We start from the raw sequence: 22902 nt of genomic DNA, 5'->3' as shown, positions 1-22902 counted from the left end.
CCTGACCTGGGTGGGGAGTGGGGGCCCGGCTCAGAGGCTTCCAGGAAAGGGTGGTCGCCTCCCCCACCCCCACCCCATCCTTTCCCTGCTACTGTTGACCCCCAGAGGTTGTCTGCTGGGGACCCAAAGTCAGTAGACTCCCCTCCCTGACCCCAGTCCTATCTAGCCTGGACTGTGGCTGAGAACAAAGGATGAGGAAGAGGAGGAACAGCTGGAGAGTGTGCCCTGAGGACTCCAGGGGGCTGCACATCTGGGTAAATGTGGTGGTGGTGGGGGACCTGAGCTAAAGACTCCTAGGAAATCTTACCTTCCCCTCCTCGAAGGGCGGAGGGAGGGGAGGCATTGGGAGGGGCTGAAGAGCTCTTGCCTCCTCTGTGGAGAGAGAGAGAGAAGACAAGATGGGGCAGAAAGCTCCTAGCTGAGAGACAGCCTGGACACGGGCGGGGGCCAGGCAGGGAGATGCCACACTCTGGGTGAGAAGTGATAGGACCAGAGCCAAGGAGGCCAGATGGAAGGACAGGACGAGAGAGAGAAAGAGCATGCGTGGGTCCATCTGTCCAGTGTACCCAGGAAGGGGGGTACCCCTCCCTCTTCCCACCTTCTCTGAGAGAGGGCCCAAGGCTGAAGCAGAGAGAAGGGCTGTGAGTATGATGGGGGCCAGCCTGTGAAAGAGCTGTATCTGTCCACATGGAGCTGGTGGGTGGGGTGGGGGAGCACTCAGACACAGCCCCCAGGGTCCCCTCTCTACAGCTCTGGATGGATAACGAATGCCCTTCAGAACCCCTGGCTTCTAGTGGATTCCTCGGCTACTGCTCGCCAGTGAGATCCTCTGCTTGCCTATGCAGAGGGTGAGAGGGTCAGGGGTCAAAGGCCAGAGAACACGCAGAGGAGAGGGTTGTCTCCCAGAAGGCCAGGGAAGATGTCCTCTTCCAAAGGGGTAACTGGAGGAGAAATTTCTAGGCCTGTTCCCAACTTCAGGCCGGCATGGAGACTCCCTCAGCAAACACTTAATGAGCCCAATTACACTCTGGCATTTCCCCCGAGGCCTGCCAACAGCCACCTTGTATCTCTTCCAGCCAGGCCCCAGGCCCTGGCCCTGAGAAGGGGGCCTGGCTAGCGGGCCAACCTCAGCTGGTCCCTGCCTATCTGGGCTTTGGTTTCCTGGTCTTTAAGGAGAGAGGACTTAGGTTGAACATGATCTCTTGGGACCTTTACAGACAGAGCCACAGTGGTAAAATCAGCGAGGGCAGCTGTGTGCTGGGGGGCCAGGCCAGGCTCTGTGACCCTGCATAAAAGGAGCTGCTGCCGGGTGGGTGAGTGCCCAGCACCGCAAGGCACTGTAGAAAACCCCCCACCCCCCACCCCCCACACCTCAGGACACTCCGGAGGTTCTGCGGGTTCAGAGTGGAAGAGGCAAGTGAATTGGGCCAGGTCCCCCTCCCCCATACACATCCCGAACTGTCCTAGGGAGTCAGGGTGAGGACCCAAGCAGACCATCTCAGTCACTCTCCTGGCTATGAGCAGAGTGGGAGGAGGGCCAACCCTACCATGGACCCAGTTACGCAAGGAAGTTTCTAGAAGAGGAGAAGCCTCCTCATGCTCCTGTCCTCGTGGAGCCAGAGCCCCTTCCGTGAGCTGGAGGAACTGCCACCAAGCTTGGTGGCTTCTCTGCCATCTCAGCCGCCTGCCTCCTGCCGTCTCCCAGGGTGAGCAGAGAAAACAGCCCTGGAGTACATGCAATTGATGGTACCTAGCCACGCTGGCTGGGACTCAGGGCGCCTGTGGAGGCTTCTGTCTAGCCTGTACTGTTCACAGGGAGCTTAGGGGTGGGATGGAGGGGGCGCAGCTCCCCAGGTCCCCTCTCCACCACGCTGGAAGGATGATAAATGCATTTCAGAACCCTGGGCTTCAGTGGGGTTCTCAGCTATCGTTCTCCTGTGAGGTCCTCTGTCAGCCCATGCAGAGGAAGGGGTGGAAAGGGACCAGAGGCCATAGCATGTAGGGTAGAGGGTCGTCTCATGACTCAGACCCCACAGGAGCCAGAGGCCCCCACCTAGAGGACCGAGTTGGATGCTCTGAACAAGGCCAGCCCTGCTGGCCCCCCAGTCCCATACAAGATGCTTGGGGTTGGGCCCAGGAAGCATAGGCCAGGCCTGAAGTTCCACGGGACAAGCGCCAAACAGCCATGTCTGTCTCCTTTCTCAAGTAGTGACAACAGAAACCTGTTTCCTCCCTGGAGACTTCTGGGTGCTTAGGATTGGGAGTGAGCTGGCCAAGAGTTTTGGAAAGTCAGCTTTCCATCCAGCTCCAAGGTAGGGTAAGAGGGCAGAGGAGGTGAGGGCGTGCGATGGTTCGGATAAGATCACAGCCTTTCTCTCCCTGTGCCCTGCCCTGTCCCCACTTCTTGGTGTCGTCTAGGTGCTCCAGGGGACACCCCTTCTTCCCGAAAGCCCAAAGAAGAAGGGGCTTCTTCTCCTGAGCCTTAAGACTCCTCTAAAAGACCCACAACCCATTCTTAAGAAGTAAGGAAGTCCTTCTTACTATCTAACCCGCATCTTTCCTTACATGGTCCTCAATAGCAATTCGGAGTAACTACCTCTCAGGTAGGGGAAGGGAGGGCTAGCGGACTCAGTGCCGCTCTCTCTTCCCTCTGCTGCCTGGAAAAGCTTGTGAAACCTAACTTGTGGGAGTAGGTGTGCTATGCCCTATGTCCTCTCCCAGGCATCCCTGGGCCTGCATCCTGGCAGAGCTTGCACTGATCCTACTTCTCCTAGCCATACTCTTTAAAGTGTCAAAAAGAATAGCACCCCAAAACCCACCCTCTGCCCACCACAGCACCACCAATCAACACTCCCAAAGTCCTGGGAGTCAGGAGGAGGGGGGTCTGGGGGATCCAGGGATGGCTTCAGAGGAGGAGTGGGGGTGGATGAAACGAGGAGGACCCCCTCTTTGTTGAAATGAGCCCCTGGGCTTGGAGGAGGGGACAGGACAAAAAGCCATGGATGCCTGAGAAGGTCATGGGTAGGGGCAGGTGGTAGAAGTGCCCCTTGCACCCTCAAAAAAAAAAAAAAAAAAAAAAAAAACTCGGGACCCCCCCCCATTTTAGAGCCCACCTGGGACCTGATGGGCTAGCTGGACTTTGGGATCCTCTGAATGCCTGAGGAAAAGAAACGGGCCGTTTGGTGGAGCCCTTGTTCCCAAAGGCAAATCTCTAGCTGCCAAATGATCCCAGCCTCCCTGGCCATCACCTACAGCTATAGGTCTTCCCCGCGATCATCACCCAGGCTGTCTCCTTCCCAACCTCAACTTCAGGTTAAGTTGAATATCCCTAGGTCACAAGGCGGGGCAGGGACCTCACTACTGCCCCCCCCCCACCTCACCAAGCCGCCCTGCCGAGCTTGCCCCTCCCTCCCCACCCCCCACCTCGCCTCAGTCAGTCCGCGCAGGGAACCGGGAGTCTGGCGCCCCCGCCTACCTGAACAGGGCCAGGGACGCACCCCGCTGAGCGGCACCAGGGCGATTGTGATCTCAGTTACAGCCGGCCAGTCCCTGTCCCGCGCCTCCTCCGAGCCCGCCCCCGCATGGCCCGTGTCCGAGTAGTTGCCAGGAGCCCTCCCCAGTCCCGCTCTGGAAAATGCCCGCAGAGAGGGGCTCGGTCTCCTGGCTGAAGAGCTGGGCCAGCGCAGCGGACCCACCTTCTTCCTGGACCTTTTTGTTTGGGGACGTGACAGACACTGCGGTTCAAGGCACACTCCTAGATGCCAGGAGACATCCACTCTGCCCAGACTGGCTGAGTCCTTACTTTACAGAGCAGGAAAAGATCCGGGTCCAAAGTCACTCAGGAAGTGAGCACCAAAACCTTCAGACTGGCCCAAGACTGTCCAGAGGTGAGGGGCAGGAGGGGAGACTGCCGGGGACGCTACAGCCAGAGAGAGGATCTGTGGAGGTAGGGGCTGGTGTCATGACCTCCCGTTAGCCCTGGCACTAAGCGTTGGAGAAGCAATCACCAGGTAAGAAAGCAGCAGCCATAGAAAAGGGTCACAGGTGGCTTTTGCATGCTGCCTACCCCTTCTTGACCTGAGGGGAACCTTAAGCGAACAGGCCACCTAAAGAGAAAGCACCAAAGAACCTTGGGGATGCCTGGCCCACCAGACAGGGCACTGGCCAGCCACCCAGGCTCCTGGCCGGTCTTGGCCTTCAAATCTACCCACTGACTCCAGCCCCAGGGTCTTTGCTGTTCATTAGCCTGGAATATTCCCTTGACCTCACTATCTACTTGTCACTGGTCTCCTCGGCTCAAATGTCACCTCCCACACCCCTTTTCCCAGCTCTGTCCCAACCATCATCTCCTGCATCTCCCAGGTGACTGTTCTTTGGATTGAACACTTACCTGTCTTCCCCAAAGAGGCGGGACCTTTATTTCCCAGGTATTCAAGACACCAACGCAGAGCTTGATGAACACTCAGGAGATTCTCCATAGAGAGTTGTGAAGGGACAAATTCGTAGCCACTTGGAAGTCTGTACACTTTAGACAGGCGGATCGTATGGTACACGGATTACATCTCAATAAGACAGTTGCCCGTTTTTTAAAAAGTAAATCCAGGAAAGGGATGGCAGCTACGATCCACCCTGTATACGCGCCACCCCACAGGACACTCATCCTCTCTCCAGACCCAGTCATACTGCCTTCCCACAGTCCACACCCCACGTCTGTCAGTGGTGAATGCAGTTGCTCGGACTTGGAAGGGACCTTAGAGGTCACTCTGTCTCTTTTACACTGTCCCTGACCAGTTACCCTCTGTCCTAAGCTTGGACATGCCCATGACAGAGACCCCAGGACCCCACAGAATGCCCCCATTCCATTGCTTGACTAGTTCATCTCTGGGGGAGACAGCCTTTTCCCAGTGACACCCACATCCTGGTCCTCCATCTGTTCCATGTGACACAGAACAAGCCACTCGGCTTTACATAGAGAGATCTGACTGAGGCCTCTTCCATAGAGGTTCTCTTCAACCAGCTTGAAACCATATTCCTCCATATGCTGCGCTGGATATGGCCTCCTCCTCCAGGAAGCCCTCAAAGATGTGACTCCCAGAGCACACTGAACCCATCACACTGCATTCTTGCCTTCTGAAACCTCACACTGGCTCCCCACCACTTGGATCCTCTCTCCTCAGCCAACATAATTCTGAGGCTTTATGCCCTGCCTAGTACCTGACCCATCATCCCAGCTCCATCTCCCCCAACTGACTTGGGCTTTTCCTCTTTAGCACACAACAATGAACAAGTCTCCTCCTGCTGCCTCAACCTGTCCTCTATGAAAGACACCACCCCTTTACTCTCCTGCAATCTAGACAGAGCCGAGGGTCGGTCCGTGAACCCCCCCCCCCCCCCCTGCCTGCTTCCGTGGGATGTAGCTGTGGGTGAGTTCAGTCTCCATGTTTCGCTCCCTAGTGAGTGACTCCCTCTTTTTTATTTTTGAGGTGCTTGGCATCAAACCCACAGCTTCACGCATGCTTGGCAAGCACACTACGGCCGAGCTACGGCACAGTTCACAAGTACTTTCTGGATAGATGAACAGCACACCGCATGTTTATGCTGTTGGCCCTCCCATCTGCCAGCTCAGGGGCATCACTCAGCAGGGCCACAGGTGCCAGCTCGGGGCCACCGCAAAGACGTGGCTTCACCTAGATACACAGTAATAAGATACATCCCTAGAAGCAACCCCGTACATTGACAAAACATTGTCCTCTGTAGCTGGCCTTGTCTTCCAGACCCTTCCCACAGCTTTAAGGACCCATCGGCTCTGATGATCCCCCTAAAGATCAGTGAGACTCTCATTATGCAGGGAAGGATGGAGGGACACTGAGAGGTTAACTTACCTGTCCCAGGTCACACAGCAAAAGAGCAGTAGAGTTGGGGTCTGAACGCCATCTGGCTGGCTCCAGAGTCTGGGCTATTTCTTTCCTCTATGTTAAGGTGCTTCTAAGGGCCTATTCCAGTGTGCTGGGTGACCTTTGCCCTATGAAGGTGGGATAGGGCCAGGCATGATGGTGGCATGTCTGAGAACACGCACTCTGGAGGCTGAGGAAGGAGGATCATGAGTCTGAAGCCAGCCTAGGGTACATAGCCAGTTTTAGTCTAGCCTAGACTACATTAAAACCAAAACCAAATGGGTATGGTAAGGAGGGAAGAAAAGGCAGCCCCCTGTGTAATTACGGCACCGGCTGGCACGGGCTCTCCCCTGCTCGTCTTCCGCTTGCCCAGGGAGGGCTCCAGTCCCCCTTGTTCTCCTCCAGCCAGAAAAGAATGACCCATGGTCTAAATAAAGCCACCAAGCCTCCAGGTTGGCCATCCTGGGACTCACCCCTGCCGGTTTCATCCCATCTCCTCTTCCCAGGCACCAGTCAGCACACACACTGCTAGATTTGCCCGGTGAACAGAATGACTCACAGCGGGTTTGAGAAGAACAGACTAGGTACTGTGCTCTGGCTGTGTGAGCTTGGGCAAATCACCTCCCCTCTCTGAGCTTGTAAAACATGGCAGTGAACAATACATCACCGCGTTAGGTGTTGTGAGGTCATCTTTGCAGAGTTCCCGATAAAGCAGATGCCCAGTTAACAGCATGGGCACCACCAGTTAGGCATGCCTGGTGCCTGCCTTGGAGATGGGAATGCTGAGGTTGGAGGGGTGTATGCTATTACCCAACTTGGAAGTGGCCCTGGAGAACAGGGGCACTGGAGAACCTAACGTCAAGGCTGCCCCTGTTGTCCCTCCCAGGGACCTTCCCAGAGAGCTTAATAAATGTAATTTCTTGTTTTCCTTTCTTTTGAGTCAGGGTCTCTTGCAGCTCAGACTGGCCCCTAAGCTCACTTTACAGGAGAGGGTGACCTTGAGTTTCTGATCCTCCCGCCTCTACTTCCCGGGGGCTGGGACTACAGGCATTACTACCATGCCCAGTTATATTCCTTTTGGAGGTTGAACTCAGAGCTTTGTGAACGTATGATCAGCAGGCTCTTTACCAACTTCAGCTACATCTCAAGCCCCTCAATAAATGTAATCTTGGCTATAAATATATGCAACTGTTATTATTCTAATTACCCACTATAATAATAATTACCCATTATAATAATAGCAAGAACTCTGGTGGGAGCAAGGCCCTTGCCATGGGGCTCAGGCCAGGAGCCCCATCCTTCCCCAGCTGCTTCTCCATCTTGCCCATTGCCCATATGGGGTCAGATTGCACTGCCATAGTTCTGGACCCATGGGTTCCAGAGGGAAAGTGGGACGGAACCCCATCTTGGGTCTGCATCCTACCCTATCCATCCTGGGTTCTTTATGCTCCTACAGGAGGGACAAAGCCACCAGCCCCTCCCCCCCACCTCCTCTTAAAATAGCTCTGAGCCACCATGTGGCCAGGGCGGCTCCCCACTAGCCGCAAATCCCCCTGAAATCAAATCCCCATCCTGCCCCAAGCAGGATGGCACCACCTCCTGCCACCGCTGGGCTGAGCGCTGGCTGGGCTCCCCCCTCCCCTCCCCGATGGAAACCCGGACAGTTGTCCTTCACAGTGACCGGGACAATCATAAATCCCCAAATAATGAGACAGGCGCTGGGAACACAGAGTCAGACAGAGTGCTAATTGGGTGGCTTCTGAGCGGGGATGCCATGGGGACAACAGCTGTCCTCAGTTTCCCAGCCAGGACATCGGGATGGGGCAGCAGAACGGCCTCTAAGTCACCGACTAGGTTGTTTCTAGGCTCTCCCATCAGCCTCCCAGCCAGGTGAGCCAGCAGCACCAATCTGGAACCTTCTATAGCTCAGTATAGAAGAGAAGCCCAGCCCCCACCGCACCCCATTCGGGTCTCAAATCGGGAAGCCTGACTCATTTCCAGCAGTGTCTGGTAATTGTGTCTTGCAGCTAAAGAACAAACAGATCCTTCCCAGCATGCAGAGGGGCAAGGAGGCAGATTGCCCAGTACAGACACTGAGCTTGTTCCTCCTGTGAGGTCCCTAATGGGTTCTTGGATGAAGCCAGGGAGGCCCTTGGTGTGCAGCAAGCAGGCAGAGATTATCACATTATATGTTCAAAGGCTTTGCCCACGAAGGAGCAGAGCAGCTGGAACCCTGACTTCCCAAGTCTGCCACCCCCTTCTCCTGGGCCGTGGCCACAGGAGCTGCGTATACACTTCCCCGGGGAAGGGATAGAGGCAGGGGGATGGACAGGATGACCTCTCTAGGACTAAGCACTTTGGAGTTGATGAGATGGGGGGGGCACATGTGCAGAGGGGTGTGTCTCTGGGTGTAATCTGAGGGACTCACATGAGGATAGGTGTGACTGAATCAGGCAGATACGTTTGTGTTACCACTTGGTCACTTATTAGCCTTCTCTGCAATGGGAATAGCAACACCAAGCACTCTGCAAACTGTAAAGTCCCGCCCACGAGGAGGACAAAATCCTTAGTTACAGCAGAAGCAACCAGGATTAGACCTCAGAAAGAACTTCCTCATAGCTGCGCTTTAGAAACCAATGTCTCAAAAGTGGTAGGAAGACAAACAAGCCTAGGTCGAATGCAAAAAAGCCTCGGGGTGCCCTCTCCCAAGTCTCCCGAGACTCAGGTCTAGGCTGAGCCCCTCCCCCACTTGTCCCTCATCTTGCACCTCAAAGCTGTCAGTCTATCCTCAGTCTTTCCCAGACCAGAGTCGATTCCTACTTGAGGCTAATGTCAAAGCAAAGGAAATGATTTTGACCTCCTCACCCAGCTTGGCAGAGCTGTCTGGGGGTGTATAGAGAGGCCAGAGCTGGAGAAAAGGAGGCTGGAGAGTTTGGAAAACCACCAGCCAGCAGGGGCAGCCCCTCCCCAATGAGCATCACTCACAGCAGTCTAGCAGGTAATCAGCCCGTGGGAGGACTTCACGGGAGTTACTGCCTGGAAGGGACTGTAAAGACCAAGGTTTGGGGTCCCCCTGGGACAACCTTGGCTCCCTTCCTCTTACTTCAAGAGAGGCATTCAGAAGATGCCCACAGGAACCCTGACTATAAGCCAGGGCCAACCCTACGGAAATTAAGATCTCGAGGCTCCTGACCCACCCTTCATTTCCTGTACCTTTTATTTAATGAGTCAGCTGAGCAGAATCCTCCCTCTAAGTCCACTCCATGAACCCATAGTTGGTCCTTGTTGTGAGACACAACCTAATCCATCCAAACTCAGGATGGAAGAGAGGGAGCTGAAGTTGAACCTGAGGCTTGGAGGAAGGGTGGCTCTCCAAGCCCATTGGCCGAAAGAGCCAGTGGTATGGGGTGGCCAGAGCCCCATCTGGTCAACCAGGCAGCAGGTGACCACATCCACGCATCCTTCTCTGGTGATCTGTGGCACAGACCACCAAGAGTCTGTCTTTCTTCCTTCTCTTTCTTTCTTCTGAAACAGGGTCATATTATGTAGCCCTGTCTGCCTTAGAACTGGCTATGTAAATCAGGCTGGCCTTGAACAGGCTAGGATTGAAAGTGTACGCCACCATGGTTCCAGGAAACACCCTACTGATACAGAATGTGTCACTATATCTTTGGGCCCCATCCCCTCTTTCAGTCCCCGGAGGTTTCCCCTAGCTGAGCTACCCGAAGGCCTCAGCTATAAAGGGCCCAGGACACAGCCTGGGCGTGGAATGCCTCACCTCTATGCTTGGTCAAATATACCCCCTGGGATCCCTGGATCAATTGAGAGGAAATATAAGAATCATGTCTCCCAGCCCAGATCTGTCCAACAAGTGGGACAGGCACACTGGAGAGGTCCCTCTGTGTACTTACTCACCTGAACCAAAACCAGAACCACCTACAACTCACCTGAACCAAAACCAGAACTACCGATAACTCTGAGAACTTCTAATGCCCAAGGCCCTTGTGGGCTCTGATGAGCTTGCCTTGTGCTGTGGCCTGAGAACTTTGATCTTCTGCCCAGGTGATTCTAATGTGCACCTAAGGGCTAGACTCTTGTGTCCACCAGCCTTCCAAAGACACGCCTGGCCTTGGAAGTGTCTCCTGGGAAGTTTGGCAGGGTCCTCCTCCAGCTCCTACCCCTCAGCCTTAGACTCAGGGACCTGGGGTAAAGAGTTTTGTTGTTGCTGTTAAGATTTCTTTGCATGGTAGTTTGAATAAGAATGGCCCCCCATAGGCTCATATAGTTGAATGCTTAGTCACAGAGTGGAACTCTTTGATAGGATTAGAAGGATTAGGAGGTGTGGCCTTGTTGGAGGAAGTGTGTCATTGGGGTGGGCTTTGAGGTTTCAAAAGCCTGTGTCAGATTCAATCTCTCTCTTTGCCTGTGGATCAGGATGTAGCTCTCAGCGACTTCTCCTGCACCAAGCCTGGCATTTCTGCTGCCATGCCACCTGCCATGATGATAGCAATGGACTAAGCCTCTGAAACTGTAAGTCAGCCCCAATTAAATGCTTTCCTTTACAAGAGTTGCCCTGGTCATGGTGTCTCTTCACAGCAATAGAACAGGGCTAAACCATTTTGCTTTTTATTTACTAGTATGTGTGTGTACTTGTGTGAGTTTATGTGCACCAGTGAGGAGGCCAGAGGGTGTTGGCTCCTTGAAATTGGTGTAACAGGCAATTGTGAGGCCTCTGATATGGGTGCTGGGAACCAACCCTCTGGTAGAGCAGCAAGTGTTCCTAATTGCTGAGTCATCTCTCCAGCCCTTCCCCTCTCCCTTTTTGAGACAGGGTGTCATGTGGCCCAAGCTGACTTTGAACTCACTATGTAACCAAGGATGACTGTGAATTTCTGATCCACCTCCCGATGCCCAGATGCTCTATGTATTGATTGGTTTTGTGTGTCAACTTGACATAAGCTAGAGTCATCAGAGAGGAAGGAGCCTCAGTTGAGGAAATGCCTACATGAGATCCAGGGGCAGGCATTTTCTCAATTAGTGATCAACATGAGAGGGCCCAGCCCATGGTGGGTGGTGCCATCCCTGGGCTGGTGGTCCTGGATTCTATAAGAAAGCAGGCTGAGCTAGTAAGCAGCACCCTTCCCTGGCCTCTGCATCAGCTCCTGCCTCCATGATCCTGCCCTATTTGAGTTCCTGTCCTGACTTTCTTCAGTGATGAACAGCAATGTGGAAGTGTAAGCCTTTACAAAAATAAACCCTTTTCTCCCAAACTTGCTTTTTGGTTATGGTGTTTCGCCACAGCAATAGAAACCCTAACTAAGACACTCTATTTTGGTTGTTTTTGTTTGTTTGTTTGTTTTGTTTTGGGAGGTTTTTTTTCAGACAGGATCTGAACATGTAGTTCAGGGTCTCAAACTCTAGATTCCCCAACCTCAGCCTCCGAGTGCTGGGATTCCAGTCCTGTGCCAACAGACCTCTCTGTGGCTGCTTTTTCAACTGTATCTGGGTGGTTCTGAGGAGCAGCTGAACAGAGATGCTGGTAGGAAAAGCTATCTGAGCTCCAGGCTTGGCTTTTGGAGTCCTCATCCACCCGCCCGAGTGACGCTGCTTGTTACTTTCCACGCTACCCATCCCCCAGCACCCATCCCACCCGGCTGCCATCTCAGCCCGGGAAGATCTGCTAACCACACTCCCAGGCTGTCCTCCACCTTCAGGCCTGGGCTGTGGCCCCCATGCCATGCTTTGTGTTCCAATGGACATTGGCCTCTAGGGAATGGGGTCAGCTTGTTCCCAGCACATGGCCCCAGCTGGGCACCCCTCAGGGTATAACTCAACCTTGTTGAAGGAATACAGTCTAGATCAGCTTGTGCCCGGGACAGCAGCTTCCGCAGCTGGGCCCTGGGCAGCAGAGTTGCGACAGGGTTCCTCTTGATTCCCGCTCTGTCCTACTCTTGATTTCTACTGCTCCCAAGAAGTGTGACTTCCGTCCTCTTCCTGTCCCTTGGCGTGGGGACAATGTGTAGTTATAGTCACTAAGGTACACGTGGTCTGGGAAACATCTTCCCTTTGAAGGACCCCCACATCTATTGAGGCACATGGCCTAAGGAATGCCTTCCTCGCTTTCAACAGAAGCAAGAGTGTGTAGCTATAGGACCTGGGTTCAAATCTTGCCTTTGAGCCTCAGTTTCCCCTATGTGTAATATAAGGATAAATACTAATAGTACCCACTTAGTGGGTCTTTACAGGGATCAAATGAGTCAATATCTGTAAAGTGCTTAGCAAACGTGCATACGATAATGTTATGTGTATATGCTAAGTGATACTTAACGAGCACTCAGTCAGGCAATGAGCAGTGCCGACCTTGTGCCAGGTCTGGGAAGCTGGAGTCTAGATCCCCATCTTACAGGTGAGGAAGTGACTTAGCCCCATGACACTCAAACCTCAGGTGTGTGTCACCTCAGGTTTCTCCCTGTACTCTCAGGCCACTTCCTCACTCCTTGGGCGCCTGGCTTGCTCCAGGTGGGCACAGTGCCCCACACTGACAGAGGCTCCTTTGTACCCTCGCCTAGGGTCACACCCTGAGCTCCGAGCCACAGCAGGACAAGCGCCCTGTGTCTGAGTCTGTTTCAGGGCCAGGTCTGTGGCCAGTGGTTGTTCCAGCCACGTGACTCTGGATCATGGGTGGGATCATGCATCCCCTCCCCTGCTGGCATTCAGGGGCAGACAACCTAGGCATTAGTTCCTACCCTGCAAAAACCCTGGGGCCAGACTCTTGCTTCCAGGTTGTTTGTAGTATCAGGAGGAAGGGAGGTGTGGGAGGCCATTGGGAGGATCCTGGGGGGTGGGATGAGTTCTTACCTTTTCTTGCTAAATCTCCAATTCTCTTACTCCTCCTGCCTGAATGGAGAATGGTGGCCACCTTACCTGGCTGCTCTGCCTGTCCCTCACTCCTCCTAAATATTCTCTACACACAGCCAGAACATGGTGGTTGGGGAAAAGCTAAGAGGTAGATCACCCGCCTAGCATGGGAAGGCCCTGGGTTCGATCTTCAGCACCACAAAAACAAACGAACAAACAAATAAATAAATGAATGAATGAATGAATAATAAATAAATAAGCAAGCAAGCTCTAGGCACACCATCTGCCTGTTTAAAAGGACTGAGGAGATGACTTTAAAAGCATCCAGTGTGAGTTCGAGGCCAGCCTGATCTACAGAGCAAGATCTAGGACAGGCACCAAAACTACACAGAGAAACCCTGTCTCGAAAAACCAAAAATAAATAAGTAAATAAATAAATAAGTAAATAAATAAATAAAAGCACCCGGTGAGATGACTCTGGGAGATGGGGCAGTTGCAGAGGGCGCTCTTTCTGCTATGCCTGATGACCTATATTTGATCCCTGGAATCCACATGATAAAAGGAGAGAGCTGGCTCCCAGGAGTTGTCTTCAGACTTCCACATAAGCACTGTGGTGCGTGTGCATGTGCATGTGCGTGTGTGTTTATAAATAAGTTTATAAAAATTATTTATAAACAAATCATTTTAAAAGGTAAAGCACTCAGGAGGTCAAGGTAGTTGGGTTGCTGGGAGTTCAAGACCACATGGCTACACAGTGATGCTGGGCTAGCCTGGGGTACAAAGTGGGGCCTTGCCACAAACAAACAAAAGCTTCAAAAGTTCCCTCCTCTTGGGGAAAATCCTCACCCCAGCTGGAAGGTGGATAGTGGCTCCAGCCATGCCCCGCCTTTCAATATTGCAACACCACCTTGTCATCTACAAAGTTCACACTCAAGAAACTTGCAAATGAATTACAGAAGAAGAGGAGGAGGGGGGAGAGAGAGAGAGAGAGAGAGGAGAGCTGGAGAGGTGGCTCAGCAGTTAAGAGCAAGCATTATTTGGTTCCCAGCACCTACATTGTGGCTCACACCCACCTATAACTCAAGCTCCAGTGGATCCAACACCCTCTTCTGATCTCTCCAGGCACCTGCATGCATGTGGCATAAACCCACACAACGCACACACACACACACACACACACACATGCATAAATAAAAATAACTTTCAAAAATAATAAAATCAATCTTTTTTTTTTCAAATCTCATAATGTTTTTAAGTTTACAATTTTGTGCTGGGCCACATTTTCTTGCTGTCCATAGCCTTATGTGACCTGCAAACCTTAGGTTGGATGGCTGGGTCCTTCTTGGCCTCTTTCAAATCTTTCTCCCTTCTCCCAGCACCCCGCCCACCCTGCCCCTCCCACAGATTAACTGAGATATAAATACTACTTGCTGACTAAAAATATTCCTGGTAGAAGTAACAGTGTGATTACCAGAAACTGGCTAGGAGAAAACTCATTCTTGACTGAAACCGACAAAACATTGTAATCCTGACCATGGGTCTTGTTTTACTTTCCAATCTTCCCAAACTGCATGGGGTTACCTGGTCACATTCACAATGGCAGAGCCTGGTGCTGAGAGCCTGCAACTCCCAGACTGATAGACAGATCAAATCCCAGTGGCAACATCGAGCACGAGGAATTGATGCCGAGGAAGAGTTATAGTTGAAATTAAAACGGAATGAAAAGCGTGGACATTTATTTGTTCTGCTGTAGAACATTTATTTCCTCCATAGGGAGGAAAATTGAAAAAAAAAAAAAAAAACCTCATCAAGGGAATGAAGTTGGGTGACTAGAATTCAAAGTGGAAAACATCTCCCCAAAAGTGCACGGTGCTGGCATGTTTTAGTTTAAAATGTTTGTATTCAAAACATCCTTGCGGTTAAAATATCCAGGTCAAAATAGTCAGTGCTCACCCCATCTATTTCCATACGCTCTCATCTCCAGAGGAGGGATACTCCCACCACACAAGGGTCTTTCTGTCCCAGGAGCCTATCATGACTTCCCTCCCTCCCGAGACCTGGGCTTTTTGCCTTGAGCACTCCTTAGCTCTGGGTCCTCCCTCCTCCTGCTCTGGCCATCTCCTCCATGAGAAACTTCCTCATAGCCCTCTCTAAAATGGGTTTTCTGTCTGTCTCCTAGGTGTGTGTGTGTGTGTGTGTGTGTGTGTGTGTGTGTGTGTACACGCACGTGTGCAGTCACCCCTATGGGGTCAAAGGAGAATTTATAGGGTTCAGTTCTCTCCTTCTCCCATGCGGGTCCTAGGAACAGCACCCAGGCCATCAGGCTTAGTGGAAAGTGCTGTTCCCCGCCGAGCTGTCCTTTCTGTACAGTGATGACAACTTCTCAGATCCCCAGGGCAGGACTGTAACTTTGGAATGTAGCAGATGATGAGCTTGAACTTCTGATATTCCTGCCTCCACTTCCTCAGTGCCAGGATCACAGGTGTGTACACTACCACACCTAGTTTATGGGGTGCTGGGGATTGAATTCAGGGCCGACCCAGCTACATCCCTAGCTGCCTCGTTCTGTCTCCTCTTAGTCCCTTCGCTTTATGCTCTCTTGTTTTCTCTTGAATTCCCAAGGCAGATCCCAGGGTAGGCACTCAAGGAATGTTTGTTGAGGGGCTGGAGAGATGGCTCAGTGGTTAAGAGCACAGGAGGCCCTTTCAGAGGACGCAGGTTCAATTCCCAGCACCCACATGGCTGCTCACAACTGTCTGTAACTCCAGTCCAGGAGATATGATGCCCTCTGCTGGCCTCCACAGGCACAGCACACACATGATGCACAAATACACATGCAGCAAAACACCCATACACATGGAATAATAAAATAAATTAAAAAAGAAATGTTTGTTGAGTGAATCCGTGTCCATGGGACAAGGGATGGGGAAGTGGGGTGGGACTCCCAGAGCTCTGGAGAAAAGAGAAAAGGGTATAGTCACATCCCTTGCACACCTCTGACAGCAAGCACCAGAGAAGCCCAGGCCAGCAGGAGAGTAAAGATACCTACCAAGGTGGCTTTATTCCCTGCCCCCATCCAGGCCCATCTTCCCAAGGATCATCCATGTGCCAACAGCTGCCCCAACCTGGACTGTCCCTTCGTTCCTGGCTCCTACATTTGGCTGCTGGCAAGGTTGTCCAGGAAAACCTGGTGATCTCCACTCTGGCTTCTTTACCCCGAATACACACCTCAACCTGAAGATCCTGGTTAGACGCCCTTAACCTTAAGCAATGCTAGTCAAATTCCCAATTAGTGCTCAGCTGGTTAAAAGCCTTTTCTAAAAGCTTTGAGTCCCTTTCCCCCACCGGAAGCTGCTAACTAGGGCATCAAGTCTCAGAATGAGGGCACAGAAATACTACCTATCCCCAGCCTCCCTTCCCAGCCTGAGACACGGGTCCGGGATGAGGAGCCCCGGGTGGAAGGTCCTCCAGGAGGTGGGGCAAAAATGAGAGTAGGAAAGCCAGAGGCCAGCCAGGCAGTGGTGGCGCACACCTTTAATCCCAGCCCTCGGGAGGCAGAGGCAGGCGGATCTCTGTGAGTTCGAGGTCAGCCTGATCTACAGAGGGAGTTCCAGGACACCCAAGGCTACACAAAGAAACCATCTTGTCTTGAAAAACCAAAATTAAACAAACAAAACAAAACAAAAAGAAAGCCAGAGGCCACTGTAGCCTGTGGGTCTTTTACCCAAGGAGACCTAGGTTCAAGGCTGCACCTTGAGCAAGTAGCTTTGACCTCTGCACTTGCCTATCACCGCACAAGGGACCTTTATTTCTGTGGTGTTCACAGGGCAGAACCAGACCGCTCTGGATTGACTGTGAAAAATCAAGCACTTGAAAGACCCTGGGGTCCGGGGGATACTTCTTCGGAGTTCCTGGAAGGGGCCATGTGATGGTTCATCTTGTCGATTCGATGACATTTAGGATCACCATGGAAACCATCCTCTAGGCATGTTTGTGAGGGATTATCCAGGTCAGGCTGAGGTGGAAGGAAGGTCCATCCTACCTGTGAGCAGCACCATTCATTGGGCTGCAGTCCCCAATAAAATAAAGAGGAACAGAGCACCTGAATGCATCTCTTTGCTCCCCGGCTTCCGACCCAATGTGCCCAGCTGTCTCCCATGCCTGCCTCACTTGGCCTGAGGGGCTGGACCTTCTGACTGTGAGCCAAAACAGACCTTTCCTTCCTAAAACTGCCTTCGTCAGGTCCCTTGTCATAGCGGTGAGACAACTGTCCCAAGCCAAGTCACTGAATGGCCAGCTCAAGCTCAGCCAAGGAGGACAGACTGGAAGGTGGGCAGATCTCCCCTGACGCCTAAAGTCTATACCTCACACCCCCCATGTTTCTCCCCGCCAGAAAACACAAAGCTCCTGGCGTCTAACATCATTCCTGGTATCCCCCCTCTAGAACTCTCAAATCAGGGCAGGGCTGGCATCATGTAGGAATCGGCAAGGCCAGGCCAGGAGGGTGGGGAGGGGAGGTGCTGGGCCCGGGAAGGCAATGAGGGAGCTAGGGCAGTTGAGATGTGGCCAGGCCTCTCCATGGGCATCTGGAGTTCGGGAGGGTCTACGGCTCTGGATCTCACCACACCCAAGGAAACCTTAGGCAAATAAACAAGCAGCCAACACAGCAAGGCCTGTGCAGGAGCTGCGGCCACGGTGTGGCCAGCAGCAGGGAGCAGAAAGGCCAGGGGACTGTTTAAAGAGGCCCAGCGGAAAGGCTGGAGCAGGGTGGGGGCACCGTGGTGGTTTGGAGCAGGAAGCTGGGCCTGAGATGCATGGGTTGAACTTGGCTGCTTCAAGGTAAAAAGAAAGGTGTTGATTCAACCCTGCTCTTGTCCACACTTCTTCTGAGGGAGGCGCCAAGTCCTTGCCTTCCATTTAAACTCAAACTGGTCAACAGGACAGACAAGGGGCTGCCCCTCCCTCACTCTGAACCCCCAGTTCTGCTTCCAGGCCTATGACTCTGGGCCTTGTCATTGAAGAATATTCCATTTCCAGAGCCAGAGTTCCCAACAGAGGGCCAGGGAAAGAGGCACCAACCTTGACCTATTGTCCTGATACCCTCATTTGCTTGGGGGAGGACAGTCGTGCCCCAGGATGCTTTGCCACTTCCTGTAACCCAGAGTTACTCGTCTACACTGTTCCCCTGAGCTTCCTCAAGAGAGTGAGTCCCAGAGACACAGACCACCACGCCTAAGCTGAGAGGTAGAGGCATGGAGCTGGGGGTGTCGGCTCATGTCTGCAATCCCAGCACTTAAGAGGTTAAAGCACGAGGATTGCGGTGAATTGGAGGCTAGCTAGCCTGGGCTACACAGTGAGTTCTGAGCCAGCCTGAGCTGTAGATTAAGATCTTGTCTTCAAAATGAACCAAAACAGACAGAGACAGAACTACGGAACCATGCAGCCAGAGAGAAAGTGTGTGTGTGTGTGTGTGTGTGTGTGTGTGTGTGTGTGTGTGTGTGTAGTGGGGGGAGGGGAAGAGGAGAGAAAAGACAGCAACAGAGACAGGAAGAGAGGGGAGACAGGGATGGCACACACAGCAGAGAGAGGACAAACACATTCTAAGGCAGAGGAAGGCCCCAAGAACCACACAGCCAGGCAGAGCTAGAGATTCCGGTCCCCTAGACCCTCCTGAGAAATTCTGGAGACAGGTGCTGAACACCAAGTCCCACGGGCCTTGAGGGAGTCCCAGGACGGTGATTCTACTGCCTCCTATCTCCAACACTGAGCAACTGCAGGCTGCTGGCCCCCAGCCACCATCAAGTAAGTCATTGGCTGGCCACTGAAGCTGGTGGGTCACCCAAGGTGAATGAAAGGCACCAACGAGGGAGGGGAGAGGCCATGAGTGCAGGAAGGGCGTAGGCTGCACGCTGTAGGGCATCGGGCGATGTGCAGGGGTGTCCACGTGAGACTTGGTGCTCAGGAACGGTTTGTGAGCCAGGTAGCATGCTGGGTAAGTGAGTGTATGCATGTGGGTGTGTGTGTCTATTTCCATAAAAAAACTTTGCAGTGTTAAGGAGGCCAAAGTAGCAGGCTGGTCCCCAGACAGCCCAGTAAGAATCATGACTGAGCAGAGCTGGTCACAAAAGAGGTGGCAGGCCTTTGTTTTCTGAGCAGATGGTATGTATGCCCAGGTGCCACAGGGCACTCCACAGCAGCCTAGAACAACATGCCACTTCTTTCCATTGGGATGATCCCAGCTACCAGCTCACCACCGGCTCCCACACTCCTGAAGAAGCCCCTCCTCCCTGGCTGTGGGTGTGAGAGGGCATGGTGGGGTGGGGTGGGGGATGGGAGGCATGGTGGGTATTCAGCCTTGCCTTCCTCTGATCTAGCTTCTACCGTCTCGTTGCTGCATACAAGCTTATTTCGTCGTCCTTGCTCCTTGGGAGCAGAAAGTGCCACATCCTTGCCACGCTGGAAAGAAAAGCAAGCTCTCCTCCGCATCCCTTTCCACTCAAGCGTCATAGGACATAAAAAAAAGAAAAATGTCCCAATTTTTAGTTAGAGAATGAGGTCAGGAAGCCCAAGGGGGGACCGTTTATTGGTGACAACTGACAATTTTCATTTCACCTTGAATCTCCCTCCTTGTCTAGACATGTGTGGCCCAAGCCCAGTTTTAAGGCCACTTTACCGGAGGAGTAGAAGGATGAGGTTAACGAAATGACCCTGAGGATCACAGACTCAGCCAGGTCCCCCGTCACCTTTGCAGGGCATGGAGCAAGAAAACTGCTGGCGGTCACAGACACAGGCCGACATAGCTAAAGTTCGGACGGTATGGTGGCACCGGCCTGCAATCCCAGCTGCCTGAGAAGCTGAGGCAGGAGGACAGCTTCAAGTTTAAGGTCAGCCTAAATAGCTTGATCAGGCCTTGTCCCCCACACAAAAGAAAACGAAACGGGCTGGGAGATGACTCCGTGGTAGAGCACTTGACTAGCCCGCACAAAGCCCTGGGTTTGATCTCCAGTGCACAAAGTAACAACAACAATATATGTTTTAAAGTTATAGATCTTGTTAATGAAATGTCCAGTATTTTTGAGATGAGGTCGCGTGTATACCAGGCTAGCCTCAAACTCTAAATCCCCCTGTTTATCTAAATCAGATAAACTTCTGCTCCCCCTGACCCCCCCTCCCCAGTTGTGGGATTACAGGCATGTTCCACCATGGCTGGTTTTAGGCAGTGCTGGGGGTAGAACAGTGGGGGGGGGGTGTCTTGTGCATGCTGGGCTAGCACTCTATGAACTGAGCTCCACCCCCAGCCCCATGTCCAATAAATTATTTTCTAGCCCCCTACCTTGACAGATACACCATCATGGGCAACCTAGGAGACCAGGCTTGAATTCAGGTTTTTCGGCTTCCTGTGAGGCGAGTTTCACACCAGAATGACATCAGTCTAGAGAGATGGCTTCATTCTCACCCTGGCTCCAGCCACCCCTGCCCTATTCCCACAGCTAGGTCCTCTCCACACCACAAGGGCCGCCCAGACAGACACCTGGCTTCAGTCTGCTTCCGGCCACAGTCCCCGTAAAATAGCATGCCGTGGCAAGCTCTGCCAGCTGAGCTGCATCCCCAGCCCTGAGCATTTATGTGGTCCTGATGCTCAGCCCTGCTGTCTACACTTGACAGAAAGCTGCCAGAACAGAGCACTGGGAAGCACCCGGGCTAGGGCATGTGCACGGCCTCCCTTGCCCAGATTTTAAGGGTACTCGGGGATTGTTCTTCTTTGGCGGCCACCAGAGCTGGAGCCAGGGCTTGAAGCTCTCCCTCCCTCCACTGGAGGGGAGCTCGGACAATCCCCAGGCAGGATTATTAGTCTTCCTGGAAAAACCCAGCCCGGTTTGATCCCAACTTGTGGATTTCTGGAGGTGGGGAGGGCAGGGAGGTGGCGCCAACAGGGCATCTTTGTCAAGCTGGGTCTCCAAACCAGAGCTCGTGCCATCTAGGCACAGCCCCAAGTGTTGTCCGTCCGTCCGTCCCCCCCCCCCCTGCCGCAGCTCCCTGGATCCTGCCTCACCCCAAAGATGAAAGGCAATGCAAATAAGGTGACAGAGCCAGGAGCGGGTAAGGGGTTCTGGACCGCACAGGGGTGGGAAACAGCAGGGGGCCACCGGGGCCTGTTAGGGGAGGAGGGCAGGGCATCGCTCTTTCTGGACAAGCTTTAAAATTTTCCACCCCGTCCCCACCCCCTGCAGATCGGCTTTGCTGTCCTACCCAGGAGGGGACACTTAGACCTGTTGAGCCATCACCAGACGCCAGGACTGTGCTAAACACTCCTCTTCATGCGTATTCCCATTACATCCCCGCAGCCACCCTATGAGGTGGGCTTTATCCTTATCTCCATTTTCAAGTAAGGAAGCCAGTTCAGAAGTAGAGGTGATAGGACTCAAGACTAACCCACCCCAAAGTTCCCCTTTCCTAAACTCACTGCCTCCCAGAAGCAAGAAGCTTGCTATCCCAAAAGCAGAAAAGATGGTCAGAAATGAGCAAGGGCCATTAAGATGGCTTAGCAGGTATGGGCACTTGCTGCCAAGCCTGATGATCTGAGTTCGATTCCCCAGCACCACATACATGGTGGAAAGCAAGAAAGAACTCCAACAAGTTGTTCTTGCTTATGTCAAGGCACACACACACACACAGGGGAAGAATTTACTGACAATGACCATGTATGGGGGAAGAGACCATGGAATGAGGAATCTAGATGACCACGAAAAGTCCTCCCTGCTATCCCCAGTCATCACTTCATTCTATCCAAAGACTCATGATGGTCTCTGGAAGGTTCCTGGAGGAGTCTTGGCTGGGACCAGGTGGCATCACCCTTATTTCCCTCTGTTCCACACCCCAGGGCTTTTTGCTTTACTAAGTGGACCATGAGGTTCCAAGTTGCCTCTCCTTTGTGGCTCAGGGAATCCAGCATCACAGCTGGGTTAGCTCAGATAGCCTCTTGCAGAAAACCTACTCTGGATCCTAGGAGACAGTGTCCCATCCTAAAGCCCAAATCCCACATGAGGGAGCATGGTTATCTCATGCCTGCCTTCATCTCCATAGCCTGACTCCAAAAAGAATGGACCTGCGGAGCCTGGGCCAGTATTTCCTTACACACACCTCTTCCCTGCATCTGTACCCAGATGCAAATGATGCAGATGACCCGGGATCACCAGAAAACCCAGGTCCCAGTCAAGCAAGCAGCAGCTGTCACCTCACTTGCCCCCAGAACAGAAACCTTTCGGTTCATCCCATCGCTCCAAACCACTGTGAAAGATACTGCCCTGGGACCCACACAGGGCACTTGGGGTGACGAAGCGCCACCCCCCCACACACACACACCTGCTGCCCTCCGGAACAATGTAGTGTCTACTGCCCGATGCCGCCTTCCCCAGCCCTCGGACCCTGGCAGCATCACGCACAGCCAGCGGGGTCCTTGCAACTTCCTCAGAGTTTATTCGCACACGCTGAGTCCAGACAGAGAACGTCTTTGGGGGTCCCCTAGGTTTGAGACGCGGGCAGAGGACAGGGCAAAGCGCTTCTTTGTCCTCTCGAGCTGCCCTCGAGGTCCTCAGTGTGGACCTGCCAGCATTGCTTATCTTACCTGCAGGGAAGAGACGGAGCCGGCGGTGGCCACCTGCTCTCCCGGGTTTGCTTCGCACAGGCTCTGGGCTCACCGGCCGGGACTGGCTGGCGGGGGGCGGGGCCGAGCCGGGAGGGGCGGGGTCTCCCGTCCCACCCCGGTCCTGGCGGTGAGGAGTCTGGATGCACTTTGAGGTGGCCAGTAGGTCCCAGAACAGGGCCACTGGGAGTTCCGGTTTCTTTTTTTTCTTTCTCCCTCACCCCGCTTTTGAAACAGGGTCTTATGTAGCCCAGGGTTACCTTGAGTTCTTGGTCCTCCAGCCTCTACCTTCCGAATGCTAGGATCACATGCATGTGCCACCACACCTCAGGCTTGCTCATGCTCTTTCCTCCCTTTCCCCCTTTTATCTTTTTTCCCTTTTCTTCCTTCCTTCTTCCTCCTCCTCTATCTTCTCTTCTTTCTCATTTTTTTTATTTTTATTTTTTATTTTTTTGAAGCTGGGGACCAAACCCAGGGCCTTGCTGCGCTTGCTGAACTAAATCCCCA

General features: G+C 53.0%; 1 protein-coding gene across 7 annotated transcripts in view; it reads right to left on the bottom strand.

Annotated features, from left to right (window-relative positions):
- Znf385c (zinc finger protein 385C) overlaps nucleotides 1-22479 on the bottom strand; it is a 52694-nt gene extending 30215 nt beyond the window's left edge. For 3 of the 7 annotated variants that reach the window (XM_028856850.2, XM_037200642.1, XM_028856851.2), the window contains exon 1: nucleotides 22378-22479. Coding sequence is in view for 3 of the 7 variants with exons in the window: in XM_037200640.1 (XP_037056535.1) it covers nucleotides 4391-4478 (88 nt within the window). In the remaining 4 variants the exon portion in view is untranslated. Of the gene's footprint in view, nucleotides 1-3475; nucleotides 3811-4390; nucleotides 4710-22377 lie in introns of those variants that run through there. The other 4 variants (XM_037200640.1, XM_037200639.1, XM_037200638.1 and 1 more) reach the window with 4 other exon arrangements.
- Nucleotides 22480-22902: the final 423 nt, after the last annotated feature.

The sequence above is a fragment of the Peromyscus leucopus genome, chromosome 8b (genome assembly GCF_004664715.2).
Source record: "Peromyscus leucopus breed LL Stock chromosome 8b, UCI_PerLeu_2.1, whole genome shotgun sequence".
NCBI lineage: Eukaryota > Metazoa > Chordata > Mammalia > Rodentia > Cricetidae > Peromyscus > Peromyscus leucopus.
Note: the sequence above shows the minus strand (reverse complement) of the source record. Positions and strands in the feature narration are given on the sequence as shown.